The sequence below is a fragment of the Elephas maximus genome, chromosome 11 (assembly GCF_024166365.1).
Source record: "Elephas maximus indicus isolate mEleMax1 chromosome 11, mEleMax1 primary haplotype, whole genome shotgun sequence".
Lineage (NCBI taxonomy): Eukaryota > Metazoa > Chordata > Mammalia > Proboscidea > Elephantidae > Elephas > Elephas maximus.
In genome coordinates, this window is record NC_064829.1 from 84,065,436 (window position 1) to 84,089,579 (window position 24,144).

The following is a 24,144-nucleotide window of genomic DNA, read 5'->3' on the forward strand; positions in this document are numbered from 1 at the left end:
AGCAAATATCCTGGTTTGTGTTTGGGTACACTGGCTGATACAACGGTTCTCAAGAGGGGCAATTTCACTGGCGAGGGACCTTTGGCAATGTCTGCAGACATTTGGCTTTCATTGGAGGAGGAGGATGCTACTGGCACCTAGTGGCAGAGGTGCTGTTAATATCCTAAATGACAGAACAGCCCCCACAAGAAAAAATGATTCAGCCCAAAATGTCAGCAGGGTTGAGACTGAGAAACCCTGGGTTAATATAAATTCCTGGAAATGAAACTGCTGGGCCAAAGGATATGTGGATTTAGAATTTTGATAGATACTGTCAAATTGTTCTCCAAAGAGATTTCGACAATTTATACCCTAGACAGTGGTGTGTGAAAATGACCTTTTCTTCATACCATTTTAAATACCGTATGTTAAAAGACTTGTTTTTTTCCAATGTGGTAATTCTAAAATGGTATGTTATTGTTATTTTAATTTGGATTTCTTTAATTATTAGCATCTTTCCATGTCTATTGGACATTAATTTTTTTTTCTCCCTGTTGATTTTTTCTTCTTTTTTAGAGGGTGGGTGGGAGGGTTGGATTTATTGGTCTTATTATTATAGATTTGTTTCATCTCTTTACATATTTAGGAAGTTGTAAAGAGGAAGTTGGTTTCTTCTATTTTGTGTGACAGAATTGTTTCTCAGTTTCTGATTTTTTTTTTTCCTGGCAGAAAATTTTAAATTGTTAGGTGCTCAAATTTTCAGTATATTTATTTACAAATCTGTTTTTCGTGACTCACTTAGAAATGCTCTCCAATATTTTAATTATTATTTAAAAAAAAACAACCCACGATGTCTTCTAGTGCAGATACATTTACAACACAGTAAATCCACGTACGTGAGAACTCATAAGTTCATGCCAGTACCTGCAGTTCCAGTGCATCCTCTCAGGCTCTTCCTTGCCGTCCCAGGTACCCATTTGTGTGTTCCTTCTTCCGTGGGAGAGCCCCAGTTCCTAGCCGTGTCTGCACATTCATGCGTTTGCTCAGGCTAGAACTCTCTGTACAATGGCTTCAGACCTGGTTGGCCTACGGCGTTCCCACAGACCTACTAAAAGGCATTCAGGATTTGTTTGCGTTTCTCGCCCTAACACCTACCTACCTGCCCCAGACTCACAGCTTGGGACTGTGGCCACCAAGCCTAGTATTCTTCCCTGGAAAATGGGTGGCTTGAGACTGGACCACAGATGCAGGCCTGACCAGTGGCTAACGCGTGGATTGTCTGGTGGCAGTGGGGGGTGGGCTGAGGTGGAGTATGCATTGTTGGGTAGGGGTGGGAGCGTGTGGTTTTCTTTACAGCCCACTCATGGCCTTGTTGGGAGCAGAGATGGCGGCTAGCTTAGAGGTTGCGGCCAGGGATTCACAGAGGGGAGTTGTCAAAATGATCGTATGACCTGGGCTGGATGGGGAAAGAAGAGACACTGGGGAGGTGGGTGTTAATCCTCTAGTAGGAGAAGATAGATGGGACAGGGTGCTGACTCGGGCACTGCTTCCTCTGGGCAGTCTGGGGGCCCATTGCTCAGCATGACAGTAGAGGTCAGCTGGGGCTGTCTAACCCCAAATCCGTCCACATAGGACTCCAGAGCAGTGAGCTTTTACTGTTTTCCATTCTGATGTTTCTTCCCACAATAATATAGTCAGGTTGAACTATATGACTTTTTAAAACTCATTTTGACTTCCTCCATAACCCAAAAGAAAAACAGCAGTCATTTATCACTTCCAGAAGCTCTAGAGCTTTTATGCATTATTTTCCATTCTTTGTTGTCTTTTTTCTTCCATAAACTTTGTTCATGGTTCCCCAGAGTGGAGCTAACAGATCTTTCCACCTCTGATTATTGTCTCCATCATTTTCTGATGTCACTTTTATTGTTCTTCGTCCTGTTCTGATGCGATCTCTTAAGGCAGGGCCCATCAAGGTGGAGGCAGTGAGGTTGGAGCTTGTGTGGCCTTCTCGTTTCAGCCTGTGCTTCCATTAATAAAGCTCCAACTGTCTTCTCTCTTGCTGTTGTGCTTGCAAGAACATAAATATTCTATAGTTTCTGACTCTTTTTTTTTTTTTCCCCAAAAGGCCTTTTGGAAATGTGGGTTTCATGAAATCTGTTGCCTTCAAATTTCCCTCACTGCTAACTAATCTCTCTTCTGATTTCCCCTCTTCCCACATAATTGGTGTACTCTCTGATCAATAAATGATAATAGTAAAGAAAGGGGTGGCATAGCCAGAAAAGTAGTGTTTGCCTTACCTTGAAGTGCTGGTTTGGAGGGGCCAATGGAAGGTGTAGGAGCCCTGGTAGTGCAGTGGTTAAGCACTCAGCTGGTAACCAAGAGGTCTGCAGTTTGAACCCACCAGCCACTCTGGGGGAGAAAAGACCTGGTGATCTTCTTCCGTAAAGATTACAGCCATGGAAACCCTATGGGCGGTTCTGCTCTAACACATGGGGTCGTTGAGTCAGAATTGGCTCAACTGCATCCAACAACAACAACAGTGGAAGATGTGGGAATGCTTTGTCTTCCTGCCTTGGGACCAAGTGCTACCAGAGAGCACAATTTTGGACACTGGGGCTTGATTCAGTTACCTGACCTACATGAGCAGAAGGAAAAGGCTTTGTTCAGCTTATTCCAGAACAAATGTGAACCATGCGTTGTCAGTATGTGCACACAGGTGCTCTGTTGCAGTTTTTGCATGGTTGTTTTAATTAGTATGTAGGTTCAGAGCTTGTACTCTCCCATCTAGCAGCCTAGAGTTCTACAGCACAGAGCTTGTCCAGGGACCCACTCTCCTTGCTCTTCTGTCTCCTGAGTGTTGTTTCTGCCATCAAAATAGCCATAAAAAAATCTATAATGATCATGACTGTAAAGACAAATATGAAACTAGAGGAATAGATCAGAAAAATTACTGTAGTTTTAAAATCACTTAGGAGTATTTCCTTAAAATTGAGGTAATTATTGAAGTTCACGTTATTTGTTGAGTAAATCACCTCCTTTAAGGAGTGTTGCAGAATGTTTGAAGAAGCAACACACATACACACACGTGCGCACTCGTGTATACACGCACGTGTACACGCACATGTGCACATGTGTACACGCTTGTACACATATGCTCACACACAAGTATGCACACAAAAACACATGCATACACATGTATACTTGCACATACACATGCCCACATACTTACTCGCTGAAGTCACCATCTTGTAGGCCTGCAGATGCACAGCGCTGCAGACCAGGCCCCCTCAGGGCTGAGGCCAAGCGGCACGTTGTGGGGTGAATTCTAGGTTATCTTGTGCATGAAGCACCGATTTGAGGCCAGCAGAGGCAGGCTACTTTAGAAAAGAAGGAATGGCTCTTGAAAAGGCCTGGGGACTGGAGAAAAGGCAGTGTTTGGCATTGGTGCACAGGACAATATTGAGAAATAGGGAAGCGCTAGATCAGTGAAAAAGTGTCATTGTGACCCAGGGCGATCTGTAGGAGAGACCATTCTAGTGGCCTGAAGTGGGGTGGTGAGGGAAAGAGAAAGTGTTCTTAGGGAGAGTAACCTCGGGCAGTGAGTGTTCGTCTCGTTTCATAGTCCATAGCCTCGTATTGTAGAATGTTATGTTCACATACATTTAAAAGACTAGTCATTAGAAGAAAGCTGGTTTTAAGAAATAGCTGTGTGTTTTATTTGGAAATAACAGTTTATGCTCATTGGCAGATTTTACGAAAATTTTTTTTCATGTTTAGAAAGTTTGTTTTGAGGTTCATTTAAATAAATAATTATATTATAGAACTCTGAATGCGTGAACTAATCAAACTTAGGACTGAGTCAACAAGTGGTACTGATTGCAATGAGTGTGGAGTACTCACTCTGTGCCATGCACTATAAGGTATCCCATGTGCATTGTCTTAACATTGTAACAGCCCTGTGAGGGTAGTGTTATCCTTACCCTCATTTTAGAGTGGTTACCATGCCCAACTTCATGTAGCTAGAACCTGGGCCCAACCCTAGAAGGTCTAGAGCAGCACTGTCTAATTGAGATGCAATGTAATTAAAATTTCCTGAAAGTCACATTTTAAAAAGTCCAAACCAGCAGGTGAAATAAATTTTACTTAGATAATATCTTAGATATACTGTATCTAAGATATTATCAGTTCAAATATAAAAAATATTGGGATATTTTATATTCCTTTTTTTGTAGCAGGTGAAATAAATTTTATTAATATATTTAATATATCCAAGATATTATCAATTCAAATATAAAAAACATTGGGACATTTTATGCTTTATAAAATGTCCCAATTTTTTTTATATTCTTTTTTTTGGTACTGAGTCTTTGACATTCTGTGTATGTTTGGCACTTACACCACATCTCGGAAACCCTGGTGGCGTAGTGGTTAAGAGCAAATGCTGCAAACCAAAAGGTTGGCAGTTCGAATCCATGAGGCACTCTTTGGAAACCCTATGGGGCAGTTCTGCTCTGTCCTGTAGGGTCACTGTGAGTCGAAATTGACTCGATGGCAACAGGTTTGTTTTTTTTTTTTTTTGGTATACCACATCTCGGCTTAGACCAGCCATGTTTCACAGGCAGTAGCCACGTGTGGGCAGAGGAACTCTGGAACCTGGTCCTAAGTCCACATACTTTGCTGTACTCTTCTCTGCCTTTAAACCAAATTGACATAATGGTAAAGTGTTTCCACCTAAAAACTTAACCAGCTGTCACTTCGCTTTAAGATGGCTTATAAAACTGGATTTGAGTTTAAATTCATTTCTGGTCCTTTTGCAGCGTTGCAGTTATTCTGCTTCTCTACTGTTTTCACTGAGCAGATGGACAAAATGCAAATTACCCAACAGCTAATTGAAGCCAGCTTCACTTTGCTCAGAAATTGTATTGTCCTCCTGTCATCTTCCCAGTGTCCCTCTTTCTTTCAGTCAAAGCAATGTGATGTTTATATGTCCAGGTTAGGACATAATGAAATTTTTGTGAGGTGCAGTGAGGTTTGCTCCAGAGGAGTGCATAGTTGGCGCCTTGACCATTTCCTAGGTAATACCAGTTCTTCTGAGAAGTGGTGGTCTGGAGTGTTGGCTTGCTCATCGGCCATGCTTTCTCTCCCAGAACCTCATCTGTTCCGAGTGCGGGGATGAGTTCACTCTGCAGAGCCAGCTGGCTATCCACATGGAGGAGCACCGGCAGGAGCTGGCCGGACGCCGGGTGCACACCTGCAAGGCCTGCAAGAAGGAGTTTGAGACGTCTGCTCAGCTCAAGGAGCACATGAAGACACATTACAAAATTAGGTATGGGCTTGGTGAAAAAATCCGTGCAGCAAATTAGAAGTGGGCATGCTTTGCTATGATCAATTAAAAATATCTGCTGCTTTAGAAACAACACAATGTGGGGCCACAGAGCTATTTGTTTCTTTTTTCATCAGAAATAGAATGAATTTTATGATATTGAAAACACAAAACTAGTAAGTGTAAATATGTGTAGATACACATGTGGAACCCTGGTGGCACAGTTAACTGCTCAGCTGCTAACTGGAAGCTTGGTGGTTCGAACCCACCGGTTGCTCCTCAGGAAAAAGATGTCGCAGTTTGCTTCTATAAAGTTTACAGCCTTGCGAACCCTGTGGGGCAGTTCTACTCTATCCTATAGGGTCTCTATGAACTGTAATTGACTGGACAGCCGCAGATTTGGTTTTATATATGTGTATATGTGTGTGCGTGTGTTAAATATGTGTATGTTTATGCATCTCTGTATGTATATTGATATCTCGTTAAAGCATGTTCTGATGGCCAGTAAGCTAAACATTCTGGTAGATTTTAATTTGGAATTGTAATCTGAGGGAGACCATTTAATGAGCATTTCTCCCTATGTTATACTAGGGTCTCAGGTACAAGGTCTTATAACCGGAATATTGACAGAAGCGGATTCACATACTCATGTCCTCATTGTGGAAAGACCTTTCAAAAGCCGAGCCAGTTAACGCGGCATATCAGGATACACACAGGTATGAAGAAACAGGTACTTTTGGGTGATTGATTATGTGGCTTGAAGGAAAAGAAAATGTGTCTTAGAGCCAGCTAGGCCTGGGTTCTAATCTTGGATTTTCCTTTGTTTTTTGTATAATCCTCATGAATTGCTTAATCTTGCTGTGGTTTCGTTTCCTCGCTTGAAAATGGGAATGTTAATGTCTGTCATGTAGTTGTCATAAATGGTAACTGAAAGAACGTATGTAGTGTTCGTAGAAAAGTGCCTGGTAACGTGGTAGGCTATCTATAATTGAGGGCTGGTATTATTATTGCAGTTATTAATATTGATGCAGCATTTATTCACTTGTTTAATTCAGAAATGAATCAGGCTAATGTCAGGTGTTAGACTGGACTACCTAAGTATAAATTTACAAAGGAAGAACAGGATCCCTATGTTCTGTTCTAATTTTGCCTTCCCTAACTTTTTTTTTTTTTTTTTATTTTAACTGGGCTATATAAAATATTAAAAGTAAGAAAAACTTTATTTCTCTGTGCCTTATCTGGCATACTTGTTGGTTTTGCTTGAATATTTGACGTGAGTAAGCAGTCATGGCTGAATACACTTTGTCAGCTCTTAAAAAATCAGTGTATAATATTGTATTAGTAACACAAGTGATTCTTTTTAGGTGAGGCCAAAGGAAAACTATACAAATATTTATAGTATTGGAAATTAGAGTGATCCGTGCTTTGTTCTTTGGCTTTCTTAGGTACTCCTTCTGACTTGGTTTCCCTTTATGTAGTGACAGGGTAAGAAATTGACAGCATTGGGGGCTGGCTGCCTTTTTTTTCCAGCCAGTTCTCATTAGGCTACACTGCCTTGTGCCTTTTTCAGTGTTTTCGTGGAACATTTCTATGTACAGTATTGCAGAGTCATCCAGACTATTTTGCAGTTTGTTTCTGTGTCAGTGTAAAGTTGATTGGAGTGTCTGCCTTACTGCATGGAGCTGGGGGCCCTGCTTCTTCTGGAGAGTTACCCCCAATCTTTGAGAGGGAGCTGGGTGGCGGGAGGGTGGTATTCTCAGCTGGCCCCTCCTGGCATTGAGCCTCTGCCTTATGAGCAGGTGGGTGGGTGGGGACTGGAACAAGTTAAATGGTTATTTTTAGGGGAGAGGGTCTATCAAGCCCCTCAGGTGGCCATTCTGGAAGGCCTGTCCCTGAGAATCATTTTTACTCAAAGACACACACATACAAACACATATTTGTTTTTATTTTCATAAAAAAGCTGTTGTCAGAACAAACATGGATGAATCAAGAGAAAACACAAGGCTTTTGGTTTTCTCCCCACATGTATATTTTAAACCTCATCATCACAAATAGATTAGAAACTTGGTTTGACAAATGTCAACAGAACGTACGTTCTCTTTGTAGCTCTTGCTGTCTGGCCAGTCTTAAAGTGATGTTACTTAATGTTCTTGGGAGAAAAATTATGATATATTGGGTAATGTAAGCATTTCTCTTTTGAATTCAGAAGGTGCTCCTCACAGTGTGTAGTTGTATTTTGACCCCTTTTTTCTCTCTACAGGTGAAAGGCCATTTAAATGCAGTGAATGTGGAAAAGCTTTCAACCAGAAGGGGGCGCTGCAGACGCACATGGTTAAGCATACAGGTGAAAAGCCCCATGCCTGTGCCTTTTGTCCTGCTGCCTTTTCTCAAAAAGGAAACCTTCAGTCACATGTACAGAGAGTTCACTCAGAGGTAAACATAGTCTTTGTGGCTCATGCAGTATTCCACAGGTGTGCAGTAGATATCTTTTGAGTTAATGAATGAGCTGGAGAAAGGCATTTCCATTGTTAAAAATGCAGATTAAGAGTTTGTGTTGAGCAAACCCTGTTTAAAACAAACAAACACACTCAGGAACCTTTTTGGGTTATTAGGCATAGAAGAAATAATAAAATACCACCTTTTTGTCCTCTTACTGATAATATTATAGCTCTGATGAATAGATGTTTGAAAATACTAATACCTTTGTCAGTTACGATTCGTTAGTCTAAACATTCAGATATTTCATCCCTTTAATAAAATTGAAACACAGACACTCTTGAAAGTGTGAGAATTGACAGATGAGAAATATAATTAAGTAAAATGTTTTTCCTACTGCTAACGTTGCTAAGCTGACATATGGCTCCGTATGGCACTATTCATGTTGTATGTTCAGGTGTAGTCCTGGTTTGTTTGTTTTCCACCATGCTGAATGCTAACTATTTAAACTGATGTTCACAATTTTGTACTGTAATTTTCTATCGTCTATAGATTATACTGATTTGTAGAGTCTCTGGTAATATTTCTGTTAAGCAGGTTAATTTTTACTCTTACTAATTATGATTTGGTGTATTTGATTTATTTACAGTCTAATTGTAGAAAATACATAAGCAACACAAGTACTATTTTTATAGGTCAGTTTATTTTATAAGTATCATATAATTAAAAGCAAATATATACCTTTTAATTTTTTCCATGCAGTAACACCTTAAGTAGCACTTGTATTTTACTGTTTAAGAAATTGAGTACATCATACCTCAATTTTTTTTTTTTTGAATTAAATGGCGATAAGTGAAAAATACCCTGTTCATTGCCGAACCTGTTCTGATTTGTAGAAAAGGCTGTGGAATTTCACCAATCTTATACTGGCAATGGAAACCCTGGTGGCGTAGTGGTTAAGTGCTGTGGCTGCTAACCAAGAGGTCGGCAGTTCGAGTCCACCAGGCGCTCCTTGGAAACTGTGTGGGGCAGTTTTACTCTGTCCTATAGGGTCGCTGTGAGTCGCAATCGACTCGAATGGCACTGGGTTTGGTTATACTGGCAATATTGATTAAAGAGCTGGGCCATTCATTCTGGAGCTGTGTGATTTAACTGGAAAAGTACTGTAACATCGGAGGGTTGGATGGTTCTGTCAGTTTCAGTGGAATGGCATGTCATGATCTGCCATTGTCTAATACTTAGATACTCTGATCTAAGAATGAACTGTGAGAAACCATTTTTTTCTTTTTATTCTTTAAGGTCAAGAATGGCCCTACCTATAATTGTACAGAATGTAGTTGTGTATTTAAAAGTCTAGGCAGCTTAAATACTCACATCAGCAAGATGCATATGGGTGGGCCCCAAAATTCAGCAAGTGCTACAGAGACGGCGCATGTTTTAACGGTGAGTCTAGTAATTTGGTTTGTAGGAGGATTTTTTTTTTAACTAAAATCTGTCAGCTTCAATATCACCTTTAAAAATTTTGAATATCGTTTGGCATCATAAAGGCGCTACAAAAGTTTTCTGTATGAAGGTAAGGTGCTACTTTTGTGCTTTTTTTTTTTTTGCAATGAGTAAAAGAAAAATCAACTTTTTAAATTTTAAAAGCAGTATTAGGTGATCCTGATTTATGGACTACCATCTGAATCAGTAAAAATAAGACAAAATGTCATCATTAATTTATGAGATTGTCGTTCATAAGTCAGTTTTACTGATGAATATTTTTATTCTTAAGTTATAATTTGAATTAATTATAATTTTTAGATAATATTTATCCTTGTCTAATGTGACAGTGATAATTTTTCCTGAGTCTTTGGACTTTAAGGAAGCTAAATTGTACATGTATTTTAAATTATGTAACTGTAAAAACACATATATTTTTATTCCTTTTATGTAGGATTCTATAGCTCAGCCTCAATCTGTCGTTTCTTCCACACTCTCAACTGATAATAAATGGAAAAATCTAAGTATAGAATATTGTATCTTGAAAGTAGCAAGATAGAATACAAAAATCTCAGATGTTTTAATGCATGCTCATGAATACAGTTAGTTGGCAGCTTGAGTTTAAGTCAACAATTGCCTCCTACCAATAGGGAAACTAGGCCTAGTTAATACTTAAGTTCACATTTAGGTTTTTTTTTTTCTTTTCTCACAGTATTTGCAGCTTGGAATGAGTCCTCAGTTTACTCTTAATGAAGGAGAATGTTGTATATAAATTCCCAAACCCGGAAATAATTGGAATCTGTTAATTAAGCCTTGAAAATTCTATTTTGGACTGAGTATTGTTTTTTTAAATATAACTTTCCATTTGTAAGTTATAGCCAAATATTAGAGTTTTCACTATTTCTTTTGCCAACATGCAAGTCAAACATGTAGAAATAGTGAATAATAATTCAGGTCAATGTTTTAATTCCTATTCTAAGGAATGTCCCAAGTTAGGTCGGTGTTTGTCAAGGTTGTCTAGGAACATATGTTTGGCCTCCTGGGTTGAACCTCTGTGTCTGTTATTTTGCCTCTCATATTTTCTTACTCTTGGCTCCTTTGCTCAACTTTTGAGAGGTTTCTCTAGCTTTATTTTATGACTCTTCTATTGAATTTTTTTTTTGCAGTAAGATTTTCATTTCTGAGAGCTTTCCTTTCTGATCTGTTTTTTCACCCCAGGACATTCTTTTCTGGTTTGATGCATATTTGTTCTGAAATCTCTGAGGGAACTACTTAGAATTTTCTTTCTAAAAGTCCACTTCTGCTCTTTGGGCCATCCTCGCCGCCATATTTTCAGTGTCTTGTAACTTGGGTTGCCTGTTTGTATTTTTGAAGCCACAGTAAACCTGTGTGTGAACCTTGTAAGTGTGGTGGGCTTGTTGACCTGCAGGGGTCACCGTAAGTGTGAGGGGCAGGGAACCCCAAAGCCTCGGGACCCCCGCGTGGCAGAACACAGATGTTGTATTTCATCTGGTGCCCTGGCTCTCTCTAGGCTCTTTGTTCCTTTCATCCTTTTATAGAGGCAACCCTTCATTTTTTTGCCTGAGACTGAAGTGCTTAAATGCACATGTTCTGTGTGGAGGAAAACAGGTTTATTTTTAATCCTTGGATGTTCGCACTGTCTTCTGGCATTGGCTTTTGTGGTCCTTGAGCTTCTGCAGGAATCAAATATTTCAAATTCGATATCATGTATCCTGGGATATATTTGGAATCCTGGTAGTACAGTGGTTAAGAGCTTGGCTGCTAACCAAGAGGTCGGCAGTTCGAATCTACCAGCTGATCCTTGGAAACCCTATTGGCCAGTTCTACTCTGTCCTGTAGGGTTGCTATGAATTGGAATTGACTTGACGGCAGCTAGTTTAGTTTTGGATATTCTTGGCTTTTGCTCTACAGAGCATTTATTCCTCCTGTCTCCTTGTTTTCCAGAATCGGTTGAACTATTTTGACCACGGTGGCCTCTTTCTTAGTTTCTTAATTTTAAACCTTGCAACACTTTTATTCCATTACTTCAAATTAATGTGCTCTTAGGAAGGTGTGGACCTGTGCGCTCAACCTACCATCTTGAATTGGTAGGCTCTTCTACCTGTTAAAAAACTTAAAAAAGTAAATAATTGTAATAGAACAGTTCCTTGAATATGTTTTTTTTTTATAGCCAATATTGTGCCCAACACAAAAATAATCGAGGCATTCCATTTAAAATTTATATTTGGGGTGCTGTTAGATTTTAATGTTCATAAGGAGAGTACTACCTTTTTTCTTTTTCTTCAAGAAAAATGGAAGTGGAAATAATCTGATTTTTAGTGTTTTTTTTTTTAAATGAAAATATTGCTATGTTTCAGGCCACACTCTTTCAGACTTTACCTCTCCAGCAGACAGAAGCCCAGGTCACGTCCTCGACCGGCCAGCAGGGCTCGCAGGCTGTCACTGACGTCATCCAGCAACTTCTGGAGTTGTCAGAGCCAGGCCCCGGGGACGCCAACCCGTCGCCCCAGCCTGGCCAGCAGCTGAGCATCACCGTGGGCATCAACCAGGACATCTTGCAGGTGAAGCTCGTTTCCCTGCTGGCATGCGACTTCTACTCTTAGGCTTTGTCTGTGCTTTCTGAAACACTGTCTATACTGACAAATATATACATAGGGAGTTTAAACAGAAACATGTCTGAGTTTGAAAAAAAAAAATTACAGGGAAACAAAATACGCTTATTTAATTACTTATGGACAGGGCAGAATTCTGAACAATTTATTCATCTATAAATTAAAAAAAAATTCTATAACTCCAGTTTTTTTCCATGCAAATGAATTGAAAAGAATAGCTTTTTTAGAGCTTTCTTGTATCTATCCTTGTTGACAGAGGCATGAGAAATATTTTAGTCTTTCTTGAAGTTCTGGTGTAACTATTTGAAACAATCAGATGTTTTTACAATTATGAGAGAGAGTCAGTAAGTGAAGGTTGCGTGCAAAATGTGGAGGAAAGGAAGGTTTATGGGTGGGCTGGCTTTATATTCACACACATTCTTCATCTCCAAACAGAGATATAGCCTCCCTCCTTGCTCTCCTTTTGTTGTCATTGGTGGTGTTTTTTAAGAATCTAACTTCTATAACTTTGGGGTGAGAAGTTGGTCAGAGGTCTAAGGAATGTCAGGATGTCATGACACTACCAGTGTCTTAATGGTAAAAACCAAGTTTAATTCATGCCCTCAGATAGTGATCCCCAAATTGTTTAGTGGCAACCCATGTTGTTTGAGGTAAGATTTCTAAAAGTCAAATTAGTTTATTTTAATTCCCCTTAAAATAGAAATGTAAATGCTTATCATATAGTGTTTTGGGTGGGGTGAGATGTCACCTATCAAAAGAGATGTTACAGTCTCAAAAAGTCAGAAGTCCCGCTTATAAACGATTACTTGGAAATGTATAATTTTATTCCTAGTAGAGTATTATTAGACTTCTGTAACTAAAGCTTTATTACATCTTTGTGAGTGATTTTGGTAGGCAGATGTGGGCCATCGTACCTTCTAACCTTTTAGTTTTGTTCTGTCTCAGCAAGCCTTAGAAAACAGTGGGCTGTCTTCAATTCCAGTTGCAGCTCATCCTACCGACCCCAGCCATACTAAGACATCCACAACCCAGATCCAAAGTCCAGACATTGCCAATGTTGCCGGCGAGCAGGCTGAGCCTACTGATGCAGAGCAAGAGAAAGAACAGGAGAGCCCAGAAAAGCTGGATAAAAAGGAAAAGAAGATTATAAAGAAGAAATCACCTTTTCTACCTGGTAATTTTGATATGCTTTAATGTTTAGACCTTTGGAATACACATATGGCTTATCTTTAAGAAGATGATATGATATGTTTGTTTGGTAATATTTTGAGAGTAGTTCTCTATTGTTTGGTATTTAAAGTGAAAAGTATGGCAGTATATAATTTGTTGCATACCCCTCTCTCTCTTCCCCAGGATTGGTTTCTGCTCCTGGTTAGTGAGCGGGGCTGGAACCCCAGTCTCTCTCACAGTTTCTCCTCTTTCCCGCAACGCATGTGCAGTTGGTCCATTACTGCCCTTCAGCCCTTTCGCACCTTGGGCCCTCCTCGTCTCTTGGCGACAGGGTGTAGTTACAGGCTCCTAACCGCTCTCCTCCTCTGGGCCTACCCTGAATGTGCCACGTGATCACCTCCAAAACACAGCTTTCCTGCGTGGATTCTCTACTGCTTACCAACGCCGTTCCTCGGCTTTTGAACCCTTCATAAACCAAAACAAAGACAAACCCGTTGCTGTTGTGTTGATTCCGACTCATAGCGACCCCAGGTGATAGAGTAGAACTGCTCTGTAGAGTTTCCTTGGCTGTAACCTTTATAGAAGCAGATTGCCAGGACTTCCTTCCACGGTGTTGCCGAGTGCGTTCAGACAGCCAAACTTTTGGTTAGCAGCCGAGCACTTAATGGTTGTCTCCACCAAGAGTGCAAACAAACCCTCCATAACCTGTCCCAATCCTGCATTTCATCTTCCCTCCCACTCTTCTTCTGGACAGAAACTAATATCCTAGGAAAACGGAATTCCTTGCTCTTTCTAAACATTTGCCATATTCTCTGAGCTTCATGCTTTCCACAGGCTCTTCTGTATCAGGAAGGTCTTCTTTCTAGAAACCCTTCTTCCTGTTCACTCTCAGAACTGAGACCAGCTTAACGTCACTTCCTCAGAAGCTCTCCGAAGGTTCTCTTCCTGCTCTCAGCACCCTTAGCACTTAGAGCACTTGATGGCTCTGGCATTCTCTCATGTTAGCTATGGTATGTGCATGGCCTGATGTCCCTTCTGGGCTGCATACTTCTTCTGCCTAGAGCACCTTCTGTTTACTTCTGGCACCCCAGAGTGCCAGGGTGGCCCTGTGCAGGCACTTACTAACCTTCCTCAAATCGCATAGATTCTGTCTTTTGGCAGAAGTATCTTCCTGAGAATGTTTTCTTGGTGGGTATGACTGTTCCTTTACGGACATGGTGCCTCTCCCAGGAGTCTTGGGGGACACGTGCTTTCTTCCTGAAAAGCGTGGGGTACCATTGTCATATCCATTTGTGGTTTTCTCCTAAGACGTGCTTTCTTATGTGTAATGTGTGGTGTGAAGTCCTGTGTCTCACCCCAAACTGTGGTCGTCTTGGTCTCCCCCACAAGTCAAAACTAGGATTATAAAATAAAAACAATATATTCTCTGTTTTTTCTTGGTATCTAGAGAGGCAAGAAGGAAAAAAGGGCATTTCCTCGTGTTTTTATTAGCTTTTTGATAGCCTTATAGGTTACACAGTTGCCTCAGGATTTTGAATGTCGACCTTATGTGCACTAGTAGACAAAGCAAATCCGCAGTCTGTGTGGAATCATTGATGCCAGTTACTAGGGCTGCCGTCTTCAGGTTTTTTGCTGAAACCTTTAAAGAAACTCTCACATGGTGGTAATCTCTTGAGTGAGGAGCTGTGGGATTCCATAAAGACTCTGATTTCTCATCCCTTAGACTGCAGCAGGTGAAATTCATCCTGTATACCCTCTTCAAGATCTGAAGTTGGTAGAAACAGTGTTTTATTCTACAATGACCTTCATATAGAGAATTCAATGTGAAATTATGGTTAACTTTATTATACAGTATTTTATTTTGGAACATTTGTACTAATAAAGAAAACATAGGGTTGCTTTGAGTTGGAATTGACTCAGTAGCAACTGGTTTTAATATTTCATTGCCTGTATCTACTGCATTTTGTTTATTTCTGGGAGTGGAATTACCGGATTATATGGCAGTTCTGTGTGTAACTTTTTGAGGAACCACCAGATAGTTTTCCACAGTGGCTGTACCATTTTACAGTTCCACCAGCAATGGATGAGAGCTTCGATATCTCTACATCCTCACTAACACCTGTTGTTTGTTTGTTTTTCCCCCATCATAGCCATCTTAGTAGATGTGAAGTGATATCTTACTGGGATTTCGATTTGTATTTCCTTAATGACAAATGATGTCAAGCATCTTGTCCTGTACTTACTTTTGTATCTTCTTTTTTTGGCGAGACGTCTATTCTAGTCCTTTGCCCATTGTGAAATTGGGTTGTTTGTCTTTTTGTTATTAAATTGTAGGAGTTTTTTTTTTTTTTTTAAATATATTCTGGATATTGGACCCTTATGAGATATATGGTTACCAATTATTGTTTCCCATTCTGTAGGTTGTCTTTTTACCTTGTTTTCTTGATAAAGCCCTTTGATACAGAAAACTTTTTAATTTTGAGAAAGTCTTATTTATCTATTTTTTTCTTTTATTGCCCATGCTTTTGGTGTCCTATCTAAGAATCCATTATCAAAAACAAGATCCTAAAGTTTTATTTCCATGTTTTCTTCTAAGAGTTTTATGGTTTTAGCCCTTATATTTAGTTTGTTGAACCAATTGAGTTAATTTCAGTATATGGTATAAGGTATGGGTCCAGGTTCCTTTTCTTGCATGTGGAGAACACAGCTGTCCCAGCACCACTTCTTAAAGATCTCATTTTTTAAAAAGTGTAGTCTTGATTATTTTACATACCTGTTTTTTCCTCTGAACTTTAGAATCTACTAATCGGTATTTGTGTGTACGTGATAAGCTAAACAAGGGAGAAATGATGTCTTTATAACTTTTTGTCTTTGTACCAAAGAATAGGATATGCATTTCTATTTATTCCAATCCTTTTTTCCTTCTTTTTTTTTTGACCGGGGGGGTGTGGTGGGAGGGCTCATTTTAGTAGCACTTCAAAATTTACTTCTGGGTGTTGTTTGTACATAGGAAGGGTATTGATTTTTAAATATAAAACTCAGCATCTTTCTAAGTTCTCTTAGGTTCTTGAGGTATATAATCATATCATTCATGAATAATGATAATGTTACCTTTTCCTTCCTAGCTTATGCTGTATTTCTTTATCTTGTCGAGTTTCATTGGCTATTTCAGGGGATTTTTTCTCCTGCTTTACTGGGATTGCTTTTAGTGTTTTCCTATGAAGTTGAGTTTTGTGTTGAGATGTGTTTATCCACCTCTTCCTGTTTTTAGACTTTTCTTTTAAAGTTAAGAGCAGGTGTTAAATTTTCGCAAATGCCTTTTCATCTTGTGGATGATTATATGTATTTTTCTCTTTTAATTTATTAATGCATTTGAAGAGGAAAGCTGTTGCCCACTTTTTGGGCAGGCTGCCATATGGGCGTGTAGTCCAGGTTTTCCAGATCTACACGTGTGCATGTATGCACATGTGTGCACGTGTGCGTGTATGTGCATGTGTATGCATAGATGGACAGGGATCTTTCAACTTGTCAGGGAAGCTGGAATCTGGGTCCAGTTTTCTATTTGTAGCACTGCGTGGGCCAAACAAGACATATGGGGGCTAGCTCCAGGGACAGCAGTGCCAGGGCTGCCGTTTGGCATGACTAGAACTGGCTGACCATTTATATTATGTCATCCTGTGTAATTAAAGACATGTTTTCATTTTTGTTTGGAAAAAATCTGATTTCAGGCCATAGTTTCCTGTTTTTTGCTAAGTAGATATTCTAGTTCTCTCTGACCTTTTTATACTTTGTTGATTTGTCTGAGAAGATGTTCAGATACTATACATTTCTGAATAATTTTTGTCTATTAGTTTTAAGCAGTCTTAAATTTTAGAGACTTCTTTAATACAAGTAGCGTCACCGAATAAAGGCTTTTCTCACGTTTTTAAAGCATTTTCCCTTGTTTCCCGTCCTCCCCGCTCCCCCCATTTTTCTGGTTAGTGTGTGTCTTCTCCTGTTTCCAGTCTGTGACCATTGTAAAAAACGTTATTCTTCATTCTCTTACCTAACCTCTTTTCCTATGTGATTAGTCTCGGAAAGAGCATCACATTAGGGAAAATGCATTTTCTCCCCCTGTAAGGTCACTTGCACGTATGGAGAAGTCACTGTATTTACTGATGACAAAGAGAAGGAAACCAGAAATTTTCTTTTTCCAGAACAAAACTATGTCTGTGCAGACGCACTTAAAGAGTTAAGATTTTCAGGTGAAATTCATCACCATGGCCAAAATCTTTTTGATCTCATCTGGATTCTTGACCTGAATTATCTGGATCTATTTTATGTTCAATGAGTAAGTCTAACAAAAAACATCAAAGATAAAAGTGATTCTGCTGATGTTTTGTTATTTTGAATTTTATATTTTAGAAACCATTTTACTCAATATTCCCACAAATGTAGTTGCGCTTTTTCTTCTGATAAGGAATAGTTTTAAACCTGATTCAAAGTTGGATAAAAATAATATTTAGAGTTAGAAAAGACTCTTTTATATTCGATCATGAACTCATTCGAATCTTACACAAGACTTCTGTGTCTTAACAAATGAAAATTCCTTTTTATGGCATAAGAACTTACCATTTCCTAATTATTTCTTTGCTTCATTTTTAATTTGTGTCATGAGATAGACCCAAATGATACTTACTCAAACATCCTTCTCTTCAAGTTCCTGGAGTTAACCGTGGAGCTGTTTGCTACATCTGCTTTTACTCACGTTGGGATGAACTGGCTCTGCAATGCTGCACTCCTGATTCGTATAATACTGCCTGTTCAGTTAGCTCTCCTGAGGCTGTGATTTGTGTTCTCAAGGCCGGTTAGGAGTTTCTGCAAGACTGCATCGTAATCTTCAATAATTCCAGCTTTTCTAGCTTTTCCATAATTGGTCATCTTCTGTGGGGCAGCCTGTATAGGTATGGCACACTGTCTCAGTCCTCCCGTGGGGAGTGTGGAAGTGCCTTAGTAGTTGGCATGACACAGTTTCTGGGCCAGAGTGGACTGTGTGTGTTATAGTTTTTACCTTATTCTTTTATGTAGATTTTATTTATTCTGTCTTTGTTCTGACCTTTTACTCCAGGTTCGATTCGCGAGGAGAACGGAGTAAGGTGGCATGTGTGCCCCTATTGCACAAAGGAGTTTAAGAAGCCCAGCGACCTGGTGCGCCACATTCGCATCCACACCCACGAGAAGCCCTTCAAGTGCCCGCAGTGCTTCCGGGCCTTTGCCGTGAAGAGCACGCTGACTGCCCACATCAAGACACACACGGGCATCAAGGCCTTCCAGTGCCAGTACTGCATGAAGAGCTTCTCCACCTCAGGAAGCCTCAAAGTGCACATCCGCCTGCACACAGGTAAGGGCACCTGCCCTGGCGATCTGCAGTGCTGCCTGCTGGCTGACACAGACACGTTCTTCCTTAGCACATATGCACTTAACTGACTCCCTTCTATAGCCGGGGCGCTGAGTGTGTACTGCTAGAGAAGACAGACCCCATCTCAAGCCTCACATGGCCGATGGTGTAGAGAGGAGCACTGAACACGTAGCACCTACAAATGAGCATATACAATCGCACCTTGTGAGGTGAGAACAGAAAGAGTCAGGGTTTAGGAGAGAATACTGTGGTCAGACCAGATATAGATTCTGATTGGGTGAGCCGTTCTGAGGGCAGGACAATGGAGTCTACCATCTGGAGTGACCCATGGCTTTTCCTGGAGAGGAAAGGGGACGGGCCCTTCAGAGAAGGCCCAATTTGTGCTCAGGCACAGCGACCTTAGTGTATTCCTTTAAAGAAAAGTCTTTGTGGATATTGGATGGGGTTTTCTCTGAACCATGTACAGTCAGTATTTGAAAAAGCTAGAATTAGTCAACTTGGTTACATGTCCTTCGGAATCCGCCTTTTCATTTACCAATAGAATTATAAAAGAATGAAATTTCTTTCAGAAAAGAGGCCCAGTAGTGGAGGATTGTTAAGAGAATATCGTCATCATTGTTTACAATAACAACCACCATTTATGCATTGTTTGCTAGGCACTAGACACTGTGCTAAGCGCTGTTTAAATATTATTGTTTTTATGTGCCAGCGAGTAGAGTGCAACTCACAGCAACCCCATAAGGCGGAGTACAACTGCCCCATACGGTTTCCAAGGCCAGAATCTTTATGGGAGCAGATTGCCTGGTCTTTCTTCTGTGGAGTCACTGGGTGGGTTCAAACTGCTGACCTTTTGGTTAGCAGCTGAGTGCTTAATCGTTGCCCTGCCAGGTTTCCTTATTTAAACATTTGCTCCTGTAATTCTAGCAAGAGCTGAGGAGGCACACATTATTATTCTCAGTTTACAGAATACTTGAGACAGAGAGCAGTCTTCCATGTCTTAAAATTCTAAAGATAACTGGTTGTTGGAATATCCATATTTTACAGTTTCAACCTTTGTCCTGGAGATAGTAAATGTTCTTTTTCACTGAAAATGCTTTTATTGCTGACCTTAACATCTGTAAGATGCACCATAAGCAAACGAGGGAAAATAACTCTAATTTATAACATCCGTGAGATCATAAGCATGGTAATGATAAATTAAATACTCAAATCCATATTAAAATATTTGAATTTTATGTTGGCATTAATTTTTGAGTGGTATTTCCTTGAAATGGAGCCCTTGAAATAATTCTAAAATGTACTTTTCATTTTTTATTAGGCGTTAGACCTTTCGCTTGTCCTCACTGTGACAAAAAGTTCCGAACCTCAGGCCACAGGAAGACACACATTGCCTCTCATTTCAAGCACACCGAGCTCAGGAAGATGAGGCACCAACGCAAACCCACAAAGGTTCGAGTGGGCAAGACCAATGCTCTGGTGCCCGATATTCCTCTGCAGGAACCAATTCTCATCACCGACTTAGGTAGGGGAGTCAGAAGGCTTCACTTACAGTTTATTGAGTATGCCTTCACTTGGTGTCTTATGAAGGATGTATAAACATGATGATATACATATTTAGACAGGTTTAAGCGCGATATTAATGAAGTCATTGTTAAGTATTATTTTGCTTTATGGGCCAGCATGTCGCACAGTCGAAACTCAAACCATAGCTGTGTCTAAACGAGTGCTCAAGTTGTGTCCTTGGTTAAGAGAGTAATGGTGTGTAAGTGATGATGTTAGTCTGTAAATCTTCACTGGAAAAAATTTCAGCCTCAGTGGTGATCTCAAAGATGACATGTGAAGTGCACAGCTCGCTTTGTAATTTTCACCTTAAAAGCCCCAAGCAGTGTGATAGACTGTTATTTGGCCTGCTTTAATCTTTGGATTAAAAAAAGAAGAAGAAAAACCTCCCTGCTAAAAAAGTTCTTTTTAGGCTTATGTTATTATAATCAAGCCAAATTATGATTTTGTTAACTAGGAAAAAATTAATGCCTACTAGAAACTTTAGAAAAGTTTTTGGAACTACAAACAACAGGAAGAACACAATTTAAGAAATTTCGTTAAATTCTGTAAGTGAATTTACGTTTTTTATGCAATTTCTTTATTTCATTTTCCTAAGCCAGATAATCCAATCTATGAATAGAGGAGAATGAATACCAAAAAAAATACCAACTAATGTAAAAAAAAAATGGTTAAATTGTATAAAGGAGGATATTTTAGATTGAAATGTTATAATCCACTAATAAAAATTAACAGTCATGAACCTTTCTGTACCTAAGAGCAGAGCGTCAAAATATGTAAGCCAAAAACAGTATAAGAAAGGAGAAATATTCACTTTCTCAAGTACGGTGATTCTCAATTCAAGTTAACCAAACACAGTAAACCTGCCAAGGATTTGAAGTATACGGGTATAAATACATATATAAAAGGGTGATTTAATAGCTTTATGTGGACTCTTTTACCCTAAAATACACATTCTTTCAAATATATATGAAACAGAAATTAACACATGCTAGGGTATTTTTTTTTTAGGGTATAAAAAGTTTCAATAAATTTGCAAAAGTAGATAAAATTTTTTTTTTTTTTAGATAGCATCCAGGACATAATCTTTGATTATAATTTAATGAAAATAATAGAAAGTATTTATCCAAAATTTGTTATATGGAAAAGAAAGACTCAAAACTGAAATTATATAAGTGAGAGTATTACATAAACAGATTGGGTGAACAAAAGCTGTCCTTAGCTCCTATAATATTTCCTACTAAAAAGAGAGAGTGATAATAAATATAACTCAAAAGCTAGAAAAGTGAAAATAAAGTAGCAGACAGAAATTAATAAGTATGAAATAATTTAAGGTAGAAGATAACATTCTAGTGGACTTGATAAGTAATTTTTGAAAAACTTTTTGAATGACTAATAAAATATACAGCTTGGCATGTCATTAATAAAACTAAAGAACAAGAAAACACTTGTATATTAAGAACAAGGAAGAAGCTTAAGCACAGAAACAAATGAGGTAGAAATTATTTGAGAATACTCTATAACCTTATGTTAATACATTTGAAAATTTAGATTGAATGAATCTTTTCTACAATTATATAATTACCAGAATTGGCTGTAGAAGAAATAGAAAACCCCAAAACACAAGAAATCAAAAAGATAGTGAAAGATCCATATCTGCTCCAAATACCAGTCTCAGATGATTTTACGAATGAGTTCTATTAAACTTCCTAGAGACTGTAATTCTTCTGGTATTTAACAGTTTTAGAGCATAGAAAATGGTCAAGAACTCCCAGGATAGGTGAGAATAGTTTGATACCCTTGTTCAGTTTTAGTAGCCCACAAAACAAAACAGCAGAGTAGTCTCACTCATTCAAGTTTAATCTGCACCGTAGCCCATAGTTTCTCAGTGGATTTGCATTATTCCAGAAATGCAGAAAAGCTTCTAAAAGGCAGGGTCAGATTAAAAACTTATTTAGTGGGCACTAGAAGTATTCTTCATGCTTAACAGTTATCCTCAGATTACTAATTTTTGTCAGGTCGTCATAAATCAAGTTAAACGCATATGGGTTTTGTTAAGTTTATGTAAAAAAGCTTCTATATCTGATTCTTCAGAATTTTTCCAGGGCTAACATGGGATATATTGTGCTCCTTGGCTTCACAGATGTCTGCAAGTTAGATAAATATAGTGGCAATAGAATCCTCCTCTGGGCTGAGCTGAGCCACAAAGAGGGACATGATTCTAGAGGTAGTTTCACTTGTGAAATGCAAAACAGTGTAAATAGTCCTTATTATGCTTAATTCTGTTGTCATTTTATTTGTATCATCTCACTCTGAGCTCCTTCAGGGCTATCAAAAGCTTTTGGGGACAGATTTAGATAAAGTGTCATAGTGAAGATTCTAGTCTAGAACAGTCTCCGTTGTTCGCTATGTTCCAGTTTCGTTACTTAAAACACAATATGTTTTACAACAAGAGTGTCATTTAAAAAATACCAGAGTGCATTAAAACACTTATGGCTCAGCAATACGAAGCGATTTGATCTCTGACCATTAAGGCAGCACAATTCGAAAACTGGGGTCTTGAGAGAGTCACTTTGCTTTAAGGCCATCAGCTGTCCTATGCCGTGGTGGAACCAAGACCCCAACTCCTGACTCTAGACCAGGACTGTGTTTCAGTGGAACTCACCTTCTCCCACTGTCATTACCGTGCTCACAGCACGTGGTGTAGAAGGGTGGCCGTGGCTCATCACTGCGCTCACAGCATGTGGTGTGGAAGAAGGGCAGCCATGGCTCTCAGCTGTTAACAAGTACTGGCATATAGCAGTAGTTGTCTCTACTGAACTCCAATGTTGTATGTATTATTACATTTTAGTGAGTACAGTCACATTTTAGTAAGTACAATTTGTACTTCACGAGATATGTTCTCTGGAGGCATTCAGCCCAACATTTTGAATATAATTGTAGACATTGTTTTGTTTGTTGTGCTCTGAATGTTTTTTCTTCTAATTCAGAAACTAAAATTTAAATAAAATTATGTGCAGATTGGGGAAGTATTGGAGTTGCTTCTGAGATTCAAATCATATGTATATCTGTATCACCATTTTTCAAAAACTATGTATCTACACTCAGCATTTCACAAGCTGAAAGAACTGAAGAAAAAATTCAAGCCTTGAGTTGCGATCTTGAGTGATTTTACGGGGAAAATATTAAACAACGCAGAAAGCATCAAAAGGAGACGGAAGGAATGCACAGAGTCTCTGCGCCAAAAATAATTGATTGACATTCAACCATTTCAGGGCGGTAACATGACCAGGAACCGATGGTACTGAAGGAGGAAGTCCAAGCTGCACTGAAGGCATTGACAGGGTGCCAGGAATTGACGGAATAGCAGTTGAGATGTTTGAGTAAACAGATGCAGTGCTGAAAGTGCTCATTCATCCCTGCCAGGAAATTTGGAAGACAGCTGCCTAGCCAACCAACTGGAAAAGATCCATATTTATGCCTATTCCAAAGAAAGGTTATCCAACCGAATGTGAAAATTACCGAACAATATCATTAATATCATAAGCAAGTAAAATTTTGCTGAAGATAATTCAAAAGTGTTTGCAGCAGTAAGAAATTCAGGCCAGATTCAGAAGAGGACATGGAATGAAGGATATCATTGCTGATGTCAGATGGATCTTGGCTGAAAGCAGAGACTACCAGAAAGATGTTTACCTCTGTTTTATTGATTATGCAAAGGCACTCAACTGTGTGGATCATAACAATTTATAGATAACATTGCGAAGAATGGGAACTCCAGAACACTTAATTGTGTTCATGAGGAACCTGTACGTAGATCAAGAGGGAGTCATTTGAACAAAATAAGGGGATACTGCATGGTTTAAAATCAGGAAAGGTGTGTGTCAGGGTTGTCTCCTTTCATCATACCCATTCAGTCTGTATGCTGAGCAAATAACCCCTTAAGCTGGACTATATGAAGAAGAACGGGGCATCAGGATTGGAGGAAGACTCATTAACAACCTGCATTATGCAGATGACACAGCCTTGCTTGCCGAATGTGAAGAGGACTTGAAGCACATACTGGTGAAGATCAAAGACCACAGCTTTCAGTATGGATACCACCTCAACATAAAGAAAACAAAAATCCTCACAACTGAACCAGTAAGCAACATCATGATAAA

At 39.2% G+C, this 24,144-nt stretch overlaps 1 protein-coding gene across 2 annotated transcripts in view; it reads left to right on the plus strand.

Moving 5' to 3' along the window:
- ZNF236 (zinc finger protein 236) overlaps positions 1–24,144 on the plus strand; it is a 104,827-nt gene that overhangs the window by 23,978 nt on the left and 56,705 nt on the right. For both annotated transcript variants that reach the window (XM_049901894.1, XM_049901895.1), the window contains exons 4-11: positions 5,127–5,305; positions 5,894–6,018; positions 7,563–7,735; positions 9,038–9,181; positions 11,599–11,802; positions 12,799–13,027; positions 18,131–18,403; positions 19,740–19,943. In XM_049901894.1, coding sequence (XP_049757851.1) covers positions 5,127–5,305; positions 5,894–6,018; positions 7,563–7,735; positions 9,038–9,181; positions 11,599–11,802; positions 12,799–13,027; positions 18,131–18,403; positions 19,740–19,943 — 1,531 coding nt within the window. The remainder of the gene's footprint in view (positions 1–5,126; positions 5,306–5,893; positions 6,019–7,562; positions 7,736–9,037; positions 9,182–11,598; positions 11,803–12,798; positions 13,028–18,130; positions 18,404–19,739; positions 19,944–24,144) is intronic.